The sequence below is a fragment of the Gorilla gorilla genome, chromosome 14 (assembly GCF_029281585.2).
Source record: "Gorilla gorilla gorilla isolate KB3781 chromosome 14, NHGRI_mGorGor1-v2.1_pri, whole genome shotgun sequence".
In the NCBI taxonomy this organism is placed as follows: domain Eukaryota; kingdom Metazoa; phylum Chordata; class Mammalia; order Primates; family Hominidae; genus Gorilla; species Gorilla gorilla.
The window spans coordinates 30,123,404-30,135,608 of NC_073238.2; the positions used below are offsets into that span (position 1 = coordinate 30,123,404).

At 38.0% G+C, this 12,205-nt stretch overlaps 1 protein-coding gene across 1 annotated transcript; it reads left to right on the forward strand.

Moving 5' to 3' along the window:
* The first annotated feature begins 5,620 nt into the window (after positions 1 to 5,620).
* Positions 5,621 to 7,642, forward strand: LOC129527234 (telomeric repeat-binding factor 1-like). Its single transcript, XM_055364149.2, has one exon. The coding sequence runs from the start codon at positions 6,139 to 6,141 to the stop codon at positions 7,348 to 7,350; it is 1,212 nt and encodes a 403-aa protein (XP_055220124.2). The 5' UTR covers positions 5,621 to 6,138; the 3' UTR covers positions 7,351 to 7,642.
* Positions 7,643 to 12,205: the final 4,563 nt, after the last annotated feature.

The window sequence follows — 12,205 nt, forward strand, 5'->3', positions numbered from 1 at the left end:
CCATAAATGGAATGCCCAATATGTGAAGAGAAAATTAACATTCCCCTTTTTCTACTTGCAGACTTCCAAACATTTCCTGAAACCTTAAACCCTTACTGATTCTTTAAACTGTCCCCATTCCACTTTTCTCTGCAGCAAGTAGCTCTCAATGAACTACTAGAAATGCACATTCTCAGGCCTCACCCAAGATCTGCTGAATCAGAAGCTCTGGGTTGGAACCCAACAACCTGCATTTTAACAAGACTTCCAGATGACTCTGAAGCATGGTGCATACTGACAACTAATACAATGCATTATGGTAAATTTGCCCACTCACCCTCTGGCAAAAATGACATCTAATTGCATTTACTTTTTAGTTTGATGAGTACTTATCTCGGTATCTTTTAATTCACCTGATGTTTCTGTTGGTAACAAAATCAACAAAAATGTTGTAAATTTGGTACACTGAAATGCAAAATAAGAGTAAAGGAGAGGACACTGGTAGCGAAATCAACAACTATAAAGCAGTTTGGGGCAATTCAGTTTAGGGACAGGCATTATATCTCAAAAATCCAGTGAGCATCACATTATAAAAGCACAGCTCCAAAGGTGATGATTTCATGTGAGGACCCTTCAGTCACAAAGAGAGGATTAGCTCACGTTCATTATTTCCAAATTTCCCTCACCAAAGCACACATTATTAAGGCATTTTTGAGACATTTTTATCAAAATGAAAATGTGTTTGACAATGGAGCAAACTGAGATATATGAAATATTTACTTGTTTGAATATCTGAAGATACTAGAAATGCGTCCTTAATTTACTCTGTCTTATATGAAATGTAAACCAATGCTATCCATTAGCTTCTAAACATGTTCCAACTGATGCATGTTGCAACTGTTCCAGCCCTGTTGCATAGGACAAGACTCAGTTTTTTCAGAATGAGCAAACCAAGTAAGACCAATTACTTATTGTCATTGAAGTTTGTGGTTTTTATTCAAATTTTATAAGGGTACAATATAATGTGTTTAATCATCATGGTGGCCACTTTTTATACATAGCTTTTTAAAAACTTAAATGCAAACTTCACAACCTTTTCCTCATACTGAATGAGGCCTCATAACAAGCCCTCCAGATGAGTCAGTACCAGTAGAAGTCTGATTTCACATTCCATGAGTGTTTGCTGAAGGAGAATGTATGTGCCTGTGTTCTGCTGGGCATTTCTGAAGGATATTGACAAGCACAGCATATAAATCCTAGGCTAGCTGTGTCACAGATTGGCACAATGGCAGAAAGAATATCTCTGAGAATTTACATCCCGGCAGAGGCAAATCAATCAGTTAACTATGGAGTAAAACATTGTTAAATTCAATTGGAAAAAAAAGTTGAAATTTTCTCATATTCTTTGTCATCTAATATCTGTGTTTTTCTCCATTCAGTTACTCTTCTCTGGATTTCAAATAGAATTTCTAATAATAAACGTGTACCAATTCTATCATCAAGCTGTTTATGTTCTTTACATTTCTGTTCTTGATAATTATATGCTAGTCTTTGAATATGAAGATAATGCTTCTGACCCAATATTCATAATGCATGTGCCTCGAGTTTTTATTTTTTGCAAGAGAAATAAGTTTATTTTGATCTGATGCACTTTCTTTCCCAGTCTTCATGTGACCAACAGCACCAACTGCAAGACTGTCTGTCACCTGAGTGTGGCTTGCAACCAAGCACATGTGGGAATTCAGTGAAGGCCCCTGCCTTGACCTCATTATCAACAGGAACCAGCCAAAGACAGTGGTCACTCTTTATCCATGTAAATAGACACCGTAATTTATTTTCAAAAAAATCCAAAGGAAAAAATTTAAGGCCATTGTAATACCAGAAATCTGCACTGTGAGTACTTGGAAGATGACAGTTGATAAAGCTGGGAGGTTTACAATGACTAGATTGTCAGAAGGGGTTAAATGTATGTTCTAATAATAAGAGAACAAGAAAAAAGAATGCCCTGGTGATGTGTAAATTTAAAATACAGTGGTACATTTTAGGAAAACCAAAAATCAATCCGTGAACTTTGAAATGAAGGGAGATAGTTCTGAGAGAACTAGAGGAACTAGACTTGAGATCCAAGATTACAATTTACTCAATTTTTTTTATAGATACTTTAAGTATGGAAAATGTAATTTTATTCTTATAGATAGTAAGGTATAATACAGAATATAAAGTCCATTAAATTCAGGTGATTATAAATCCTGGTTTTCTTGACACTCCTATATCATGCTGATGGTTCCTGTGTGAATATTAACATTACCCCCTTCAATTCACAAGTGTCTTGCGCTGCGTGTGTGTGCGTGCACGCGTGCATGTGTAGCTTTTGGTTTTATTCTTGTTTGTTTGTTTTGCAAAAATGAAATAATAGCAAACATGTGATCCTGAAACTTTCTTCACTGAATACGTATCTTAGAATCTTTATTTTTCTTATTATTCAAAATAATTCGTTTTTAACCTACTACTTACTCATCATTAAATATAGTTATTTAATCCTCTTTTAAAACCATTTGAATTGTTTTAAATTTTGTCCTACTGCAAATAATTTCATCATATTCTTTTAACCTATAACTGCACATATGTTTTAGTATTTCTGTAGGTTAAATTTTTGGAAATGGTATCAGATCAAAAAAGTTAACATTAAAGTCATAATCAATATTCCCAAATGTAGACACATTTTTGAATCTTCAATTTAATCACTTTCATAAAATTTCAACTTTCCTTAATAATACTTCCAATTTAAACTAAGGAGCTTTAATTGTTTAGGAACACAAAGATTTCTATCAGAGGGAGGACAAAACGTGAAATATTTTGTTTCGTAATTTATTTGTTGCAAAAAACATCACTGCTGTTTGGAAATTGAGAAACTGTCCAAACAAGTACACTAGGGACAACAAATGTGAACTGCCTGTCCGCACTGAGGTTTGAGAGCCACAGGAGACTTGAGACTTCTTCTAAGACAGTTTAAAGAAGTCTCATTTATTTGTCTTTTTATACAATGTAGCAAATCAATATATTAAACAATATAAGAACACCAAGTTTTCTTACATATAAAACTAGAGTAACCTATCAAACAAAGCTGTTCCACGTAACTGAGAACTCATTAACCCTGAGGTCCTAGGACTATATGAAGTCAGTGCAATAGCAGGCGATAGCCTGTCATGTGCAACTAGGGCTGCTGGTGGGGAAAAGTACAACATCCCAGATTCGTCAGCGATGTGGCTGGATTGTTGGGTGTGAGAAATGCACCAGCCCTGACTCAGAGATGCCCTCTCTTGCTCATCTTCCTGTCATTCTGGTGCTGAACACCTGTGCCCACCCATAGTGACCTGTGACCGAGGGCATGGGCACAAACACCTTCCCTATCTCCCTGTCTTTTTTCTTTCCCTCTTTTCCCTTTATTCATTCCACTATCCTTCTTCCTCCCCCTCACAACCCCAACTCTTTTCATATCATCAACAAATGACAAGTACAGGCCCTGAGGAAGACACAGATGACTAAGACGGAGCTTCTGCCCTTGAAAAGCCCCTGATCTAGTCTGGGAGACTGACATATAATCAGAGGATCAGATAGCCTGATGAATACCATGATCATGTGCCTGACACTTTAGAGTAAAGAAAATATGGCAACTCATGTTGCTAGGAGGAATCAGGACAGCTTTGCAGAGCACCAGGCATTTATGATGTGTCTGCAAGTTCATTGTCTTTGAGTGTAGGAAACCACCATTGGAGCATATAGGCTGGACCTAGGAACCCTGGGCTCTGCACCAAACACAGGTTCCTGAATGGAAGATAGGTGACATTGTCACTGTCCTCAGTCCCTGCCCTGGCTTGCCTAGAAGGCAATAAATTAAGTTGTTATAGGTGGTGTGTACTTGTACCTAAAGATGTCACTGCTAGCTGAGGGGAAATAAGCCCCTGAAGATTGTTAGGGCAGTGAAATTATTCTTTAAGATACTGTTACGGGAAATATATGACATAATGCATTTAGCAAAGCCCATAGAACCGTACAACACAGGGACTAAATCCTAATACAAACTGTCGATGTTAGTTAATCATAATGCATGAATATTGGTTCATCAGTTGTAACAAATGTGCCACACCAACACAAAATGTTAATAATAGGAAAAACCAGAGGCTGGTGGGGAAAGAGAGTATACAGGAACCCCATATATTTTGCTCACATTTTCTGAAAAACTAAAACTGGTCTAAAAATCAAAGTCTATTAATTTTTTTAAACAACATGAAACAGTATGTCTGTCTTATATTAGTTCCCTGCCTTTGTGAAAATAAGAGCAGACTTTTGGTTTTTCTTCTTTAGGACAAGAATTATATTTTTATAATAACTCCTCCATTACTTTTGATATATCTAATTATTTCTTTAATAACTGGATCAAACACTTTAATATTAATGAAGGTAGAGCTGATAGGATATCCTGGTAGATTGGAAGAGACAGTGAGAGAAACAGAGGCATAAAGGATGATGCTGAAGTTTTTGGCTTGAGCAAGAAGAAGCAGGGCTGGTACTAGGGTGAGATGTTGAGGGCATAAACTTTAAGGAGGCCCTTGCATAGCCATGCAAAAGCAAGGTCAGCACTTCCTTGATGCTCTGAATGCCTTAAAGATTGTGCCTAAGTGGTTAGCTTACTTCACTCTTGTCCTAGTCCTGACTGGATCAATGGTATCACCATCCACTGAGTTGGGGCAGGCTGAGCAGAAGCAAATTTGGGGAGGCTGGATTGAATATAGAAGCTTGGTTCCGGACATGTTGACTTTGAGATGGCCATTGAACATTCAAGTGGAGACATCCGGTCGTCAGCTGGATCTCTGAGTCTGTATCTTAGGAAAAAGACTGAGACTAAAGTTATGTATTTAGAAGTTATCACAAGACTAGATGAACTCATGAAGAAAGTGAATGTGAATGGATAGTTAGATAGATAAGGGAAGAGTTTCAAGGCCTGAGCCATGAAATACTTCTATTTGTCAGAAAGAAAAAGAGGAGCCAGCAAGGAACCTTGAAAAAGAGCAGGCAATAAGAGAAGGAACACTGGCAGTGTATATTCCTGGAAGATAAGACAATGCTTCAAGGAGTAGAGAGTAATAAATTGTGTTTCATGCTGCTAGAGTTGAGTTAGACAAAGCTTGAAACTAGAACTTTGGTGTTAGCAGCATTGAGGTCATCGACGATGTTGACTAAAACAGTTTTGGTGGAGGGAGGATAACAGAAGCCTGAACAGAGTGCACTGAAGAGAGAAGAAGAGAGGAGAGAAATTTGATTCTGCATATACATAAAACTCTTTCAAGGTCTTCTTTTAGAAAGAGGAAGGAAGATAGAGAGAAAGACAGACAGACAGAGTGAGAGAGATGAGAGAGAAGCCAGAGGGCGAAGAGAGGTCCAGAATTTAATACTTTCCCAGTTTTTCCAACTTGCATCTCAACCCCTTATGTCTGGGTTTTAGCAGTGGATGCTTTGAGATTCTAATATTTATCTCCTCAGAAGGCGAGATGCAGAAGAGGAGATAGGAAATTGAGATAACTACTTTCTTCTGATGGGTGGGAAAAATTCTATATGAGAATTTTTCTACCAAGACACATGTGAAAGGAAGTGGCAACATGTGGCAATTCATCTAAGATCAGCAACTTTTTTCTCTGTTTGAATTTGTTCATTTGGAAGGTATTTGTCTAGCTCTGCAACAGAATCATTACTTGCTCTACCAACTTTTCTAAAGTCTCACATGCTGATGCCAGTTAAGAAAGAATACATTTTAGTCTGTCAACTTTTGCTTACAAAAGAGGATCTAAAAGTGTGTTCCAAGGTAATTTGAACAGACTCTTTCAAGATGGTGCATATTTTAGTAGGTCCACAGAACAGTAAATATAACTTGATAATCACCCCAAACATTTCTTGAATTGGAAAATCGAATTGGCAGGTTTGCATAATAAAGGGCTAAAATTATGAACCACACAAGATTTGCCTGAAACTTGATTGTTCAGGCTCACAATTCTCTACTGAATACTCTTGTGCTTGCTTTTGTATTTATCCATTTTCATGTAACTGCTTAGAGCAGACATTTCTTTTTTAAATCTTTTTTCATAAAAATAAATTTTAATAAATATGCCGGCGGATGGTAGTGATGCCGACCCTACCGAGGAGCAGATGGCAGAAACAGAGAGAAACGATGAGGAGCAGTTCGAATGCCAGGAACGGCTCAAGTGCCAGGTGCAGGTGGGGGCCCCCGAGGAGGAAGAGGAGGACGCGGGCCTGGTGGCCGAGGCCGAGGCCGTGGCTGCCGGCTGGATGCTCGATTTCCTCTCCCTCTCTCTTTGCCGAGCTTTTCGCGACGGCCGATCCAAGGACTTCTGCAGGACCCGCAACAGCGCAGAGGCTATTATTCACGGACTATCCAGTCCAACAGCTTACCAGTTGAGAATGATATACGTATGTCAGCTTTTGACAAGAATTGCAGCAGGAAAAACCCTTGATGCACAGTTTGAAAATGATGAACGAATTACACCCTTGGAATCAGCCCTGATGATTTGGGGTTCAATTGAAAAGGAACATGACAAACTTCAAGAAGAAATACAGAATTTAATTAAAATTCAGGCTATAGCTGTTTGTATGGAAAATGGCAACTTTAAAGAAGCAGAAGAAGTCTTTGAAAGAATATTTGGTGATCCAAATTCTTATATGCCTCTCAAAAGCAAATTGCTTGTGATAATCTCTCAGAAAGATACATTTCATTCCTTTTTTCAACACTTCAGCTACAACCACATGATGGAGAAAATTAAGAGTTTTGTGAATTATGTGCTAAGTGAAAAATCATCAACCTTTCTAATGAAGGCAGCAGCAAAAGTAGTAGAAAGTAAAAGAACAAGAACAATAACTTCTCAAGATAAACCTAATGGTAATTATTTTGAAATGGAAACTGAAGCTAATCTGGATACAAGAAAAATGTCTCACAAGAATCTTTTCTTATCTAAGTTGCAACATGGAACCCAGCAACAAGACCTTAATAAGAAAGAAAGAAGAGTAGGAACTCCTCAAAGTACAAAAAAGAAAAAAGAAAGCAGAAGAGCCACTGAAAGCAGAATACCTGTTTCAAAGAGGCAACCAGTAACTCCTGAAAAACATCGAGCTAGAAAAAGACAGTCATGGCTTTGGGAAGAAGACAGGAATTTGAGATCTGGCATGAGGAAATATGGAGAGGGAAACTGGTCTAAAATACTACTGCATTATAAATTCAACAACCGGACAAGTGTCATGTTAAAAGACAGATGGAGGACCGTGAAGAAACTAAAACTGATTTGCTCAGATAGCGAAGACTGATTGTGTTTGTAAAAGCTTTATGAAAGGACAGTTAAGTATTTTGATCACTGCATTTTGTTTGAAACTTGTCATTGATGTATTTTAAAACTCCTGTTTAAAGCATTACAGTATTTTTCTGTGACCATCAATTAATATGAGGGTTTGTGCTATAAGAGTTAAAGCATATGCTATCATTGTATTAAGAACTTTATTTTGATAAAATGTAAATTTGTTGAACCCTGCCACATTTAGTATCCCCACCCCCAAAACCTGTTCCAATGAAAAAATTAAAACCTGTTACGAAAAAAAAAAATCAGTTAACCTATTTTGCGTCTGTAGGCTGACCTCAACCCTGTAACATAACCCATTAAAATGAATTTTCTTTTTTTTTTAAAACAGAGTTTCTCTCTGTCACCCAAGCTGGAATGCAATGGCACTATTTCAGCTCACTGCAACCTCTGCCTCCCGGGTTCAAGCGATTCTCCTGCCTCAGCCTCCTGAGTAGCTGGGATTATAGGCACACACCACCATGCCCAGCTAATTTTTGTATTTTTAGTAGAGGCGGGGTTTCACCATACTGGTCAGGATGGTCTCGAACTCCTGACTTCATGATCCACCCACCTCGGCCTCCCAAAGTGCTGAGATGACAGACGTAAGCCACTGTGTCCTGCCTAAAATGAATTTTCTAGACGATCGAATAACAGTAGTCCTTTGATAGGAGATAATGACTTGGTTTATGGCCTTAATATACTACTTAATTACTTAAGATGTTTATTAATAGAATGATAAATGTACAGAGTAACCTATAAGTGTGACATACTTTTGCTTTCAGTAGTTTCATGTAAAGAAAAAAACTTGAAAATAGTAATACCTGAGGACCCATGGGAATGATAGACACTAGGGAGGTAGGGAGGGGAGCGGGAGCAAGAGCTGAAAAACTACCTACTGGGGACTCTGCTCGCTACCTGGGTGACAGGATCATCCGTACCCCAAACCTCAACATCACACAGTACACCCAGCTAACAAACCTGCCCATGTGTTCCCTGAATCTAAAAAAGAATCAAAATAATTGTTTTAAAAAAGAAAAAGACAATAGAATTACCCACGGGACAAAATTTGTACTATTAGCAAGAATCATTTGTGTCTCATTTAGAAACAATTTGACTTTTGTTCCAGTGTTTAAACTTTGACAAAAATGGTTTTGAATAGATCTTTATAACCTGATGCCATAAATACAAGATTCTCTGATACCTTCATTTAATGTATCAATATTGGGCCTAAAAGAGTATTCTATAAAGCTTAAATTGGTATTAACTATGACCATCTTGATGTCTATGATAGATAATAAACAAGGTCATACATACCTAACTAAACAATTTTGGTTTTTCACCAACATTTTATTTAAAAGATTTAGACTAATTGAATTATTTAGCATTTCGAGTCATGTGCTTTATTTAGCAAGTGAGTAAAAATATTGGAATATTGAAGTATTTGCATAAAAAATCAAATGGTAGTGTTTTGTGATCTCTATTGTATTTCCTATTAAGGTTTCATATATTACTTTCCCATTGTTCCTGAATTTGAAACATGGATGAGTACCATAAAAAATAAATAAATAAATATGCCAAACTCACTCCAATAGCATCCATCATATCATATGTATTATATAAATACATATTTTACCATTATAATTGACAAACCAGCAATTATGAGCTTGATTTTTGTGGATGCATTAGGATCAGTGTTTCTTCATAAGATATAATATTTTGTAATTTCTTATTCTTTACTGCTTGCTACGTTGTAAAACGTTTATAAAATGAGTTGCTTTTGGGGTGTGAAATGAGCAATCATCAGAGGAAAAGCATTAAGGACAAGAAAGTGGAGTGAGGATCATGAAGCACGTGCATTTCTTTCTCAAGGTCGTGGGTAAATTTCAGCTCCATGGAAAATCTTGAGAAAGAATCCAGCAAGAATGAGATCATGAAATGTTAGCTTTCCCCAAGTAGAAATTCCATAATAGAACTATAAAATTGCTGCTTACAAATTTTTTCTTCTAAATTCTACTTGAAATTAGGGAATTGAAAGGGCCAGGAGGGACCTTGGAATTCATCTAGTCTGAACTCATTATACATAGGAAAAGCTAAGCTGAGCCATTCTGCAAGTCACACTAATGTGATATAGAAAATACTAGAACCTAAGGTTCTGAATTACTGTTTCAGGTGTTCATCTGCTACAACAAACATTTATCAAACACCTAGTAGGTATAAGAGATCATTTAAACCCACCCCAAAGGACACAAAGTTGAGAAAAGCACTCTTTGCCTTTGCAGAAATCACAATCTATTATCAAAGCATATGATAGAAATTTCAATATCTAAAACACAAGATCTACTGTGTTAAGTGCCATGAGAATGATATAAGAGTTTAAGAAGGGAGAGATACAACAAAGTTTGGGCAAGCCAGTATGTTTCTTGAAGGAATAGTACTTAATTTGTGATGTGAAGATAAAATCTCAGTAAAGAAAAATGGGGAAGAAGATGGTAAGCCTGGCAGAAGGAATATTATTAGCAAGTGCAGGAAAATATACTCTAATCAAAAAGAGCAAGTAGCCTAATGTGACTGGATTTCAATTTCCCTTTACATTTTTCTATCATGTTATTTCATGCCCATAAATTATGGCAATAGTCTAAATGAACATGAATATCAGACCAAATTGCCTTGTCTTATGTAGTAACCCACTCAAGTTTCTAAGCAGAAAATAACCTGACCCCCATTCTCTGAGATTTGAGAAAAAAATTGGGTATCCTTCACTAAAGTTTGGAATGCATTTTGGAAGGAAAGAGGAAAACAGAATGAATATGTCCTGACCATGTGTATTACTCATTTGCTCTGAAAGCCATACCCTGCCCCTTTTTCTGCTCAGCTCTGAATGTTAGTCTCACAATTAGATTTAGCTAAGTGAAGGCAGAGGAGCGGGCATCCAAAGGGTGGGAGGGAAGGAGAAGCCAGACTATTTCTTCTCACTCTCTGTACTTGAGGTAGCATCTCTTCCCTGGTTTCGGTTCCTGTTGTGCAGTCTTTGCCATGCTTCCAGCCTGGCAGCCTTGGCATTTCCTAAGCAGTTCCTTCTCCACGATTCCAGGTCCTACTGAGGCCCCAACTCAGAGAATCCCGTAGCGCCACCACCTCCCTTTGAGCTCCATTTCTGATATCACAGAGACTTTCTGTTGTTGCTAACCTCTGGGTGCTTCACATTTCCTTATTAACCTTTCCACTCTTCCAAAATAGGATATTAAAGAGCATATTACAGAAATGTTAAAAAGCATAACTGCCTTTAGATACCATTAAACAAAGGGCCTCAAACAAAGTCACCATGGACCTGCCTCTTTCTCCCTATTCCTGGACTCTTCTGTGCTCTTTTTGCATTGTCTTTGCTGTCAGGCTAGTTCTTTCTGTATAATTGGAAAGATGACTGTTGCTTGGCCCAAGTCTACATCCAAATGAAAAAGAGATTATCTATTTTCCAGAAACCCTGTATTAAATCTCAAATTTGAATTTGATTGATTAGCTAGAGGGTAGGGTGATGAAGTTCTCTGGTCCTGGTCATCGGAGAGGGGTAAATATTATTTCAGCCTCATTCAAGTTTTATGGAGCTAGGCATAGCATTTACTCAAAAGAAGGGATACTGGGCAAACAACAGTCATCTAATACAGAGAGATGCTGAAAATTATCTATTTATTCCTCCATATCCACTCTTCATCCTTTTCTAACCTGATTTTGTGCAAAGGAAGCTCACCTCCTTGGCCACTCTCTTCCTTTGTCCTCTGACTTTATGTCAAGTGCAGCCAATGGAGCACATTGCCATGGGATTGAAAAGCAAGAGGAAAGAGCCTTAGTGGGGTTTATTCCACCCCCACCTGGCCAGGCAGTGATGTGTCAGTGGCAGTGGCAGTGGCAGCATCCCTCAATGAAGCAGCTCTTGCTGGGTAGTATCTCCCATGTGCAGGTTCCCCAGTGCTCTGATAAGAGCTCCCACCTCCCCCATCCCTACAGGACTGATGGTAGGAATGGCCTTCACCACCTCTAGTCCCTGGGTGCCTCACTGCTTCTAGTGGGTTCCTTAGCTTTGTCCATACCCTGAATGAACTCTTGATTAAACCCTCTTCAGTTATCCTTTTTTTAGCATGCCAACTGATCCAGCCAGGACCTGGTACTTACGGGTTAAATAATTATTGCCACTTTCTAGCTGACAAAGCCAAGCTTAAACATTTTCAGAAACTTACTAAAGACCACACAATGAGGAGGAGGCGGGTTTGGGACTGAAATTTTGGTTTATTTGCCTTCAAAATCTGGATCTTAAAAGAACAATTTCTCCCCCTTTGACAGACATAAACCCAAGAGCATCTGTGCCATTGTCATGTGCCTTGTCTGTCTACCTTCTACATACATCCGAGTATGATGGGCCAGGCAGACAGGGATTTTGGCTTCCTTAGTAAAATTGGCTCTTAAGTTAAAAAGAAAAACAAAATAAGATGGAGAATCCCCTCTCTTACATTCACAACTTCATGGCTGATTCCAGTTTGCTTTTTGATAATATACACATTCCATTTCTTATAGTCTGTGAGTAAATGGGCCTTTCATAAGCCCATCCAAAGGGTAGCTTATAATTTTCTTGCTGTCCCCTCTCCTTGCACTTTTCTTAAAGTGAATTGCTAGTTAATGCCTGAGAGAGTAAAATTCCTGATCCAATTTTTTCACAAAATGTATAGTTTTATGTGGAAGAAAATAGGAGTCTGGAAGATACTCAGTCTCAATGAACTTTACTCCTCTGAGGAAGGTTAGCAATGGGGATAGGAGTCAGTAGAGGCACCCTCATT

Bases quoted from the DNA above. Each gene is read 5' to 3' on its own strand.
- LOC129527234 (XM_055364149.2), top strand. From the start codon at position 6,139: ATGCCGGCGGATGGTAGTGATGCCGACCCTACCGAGGAGCAGATGGCA.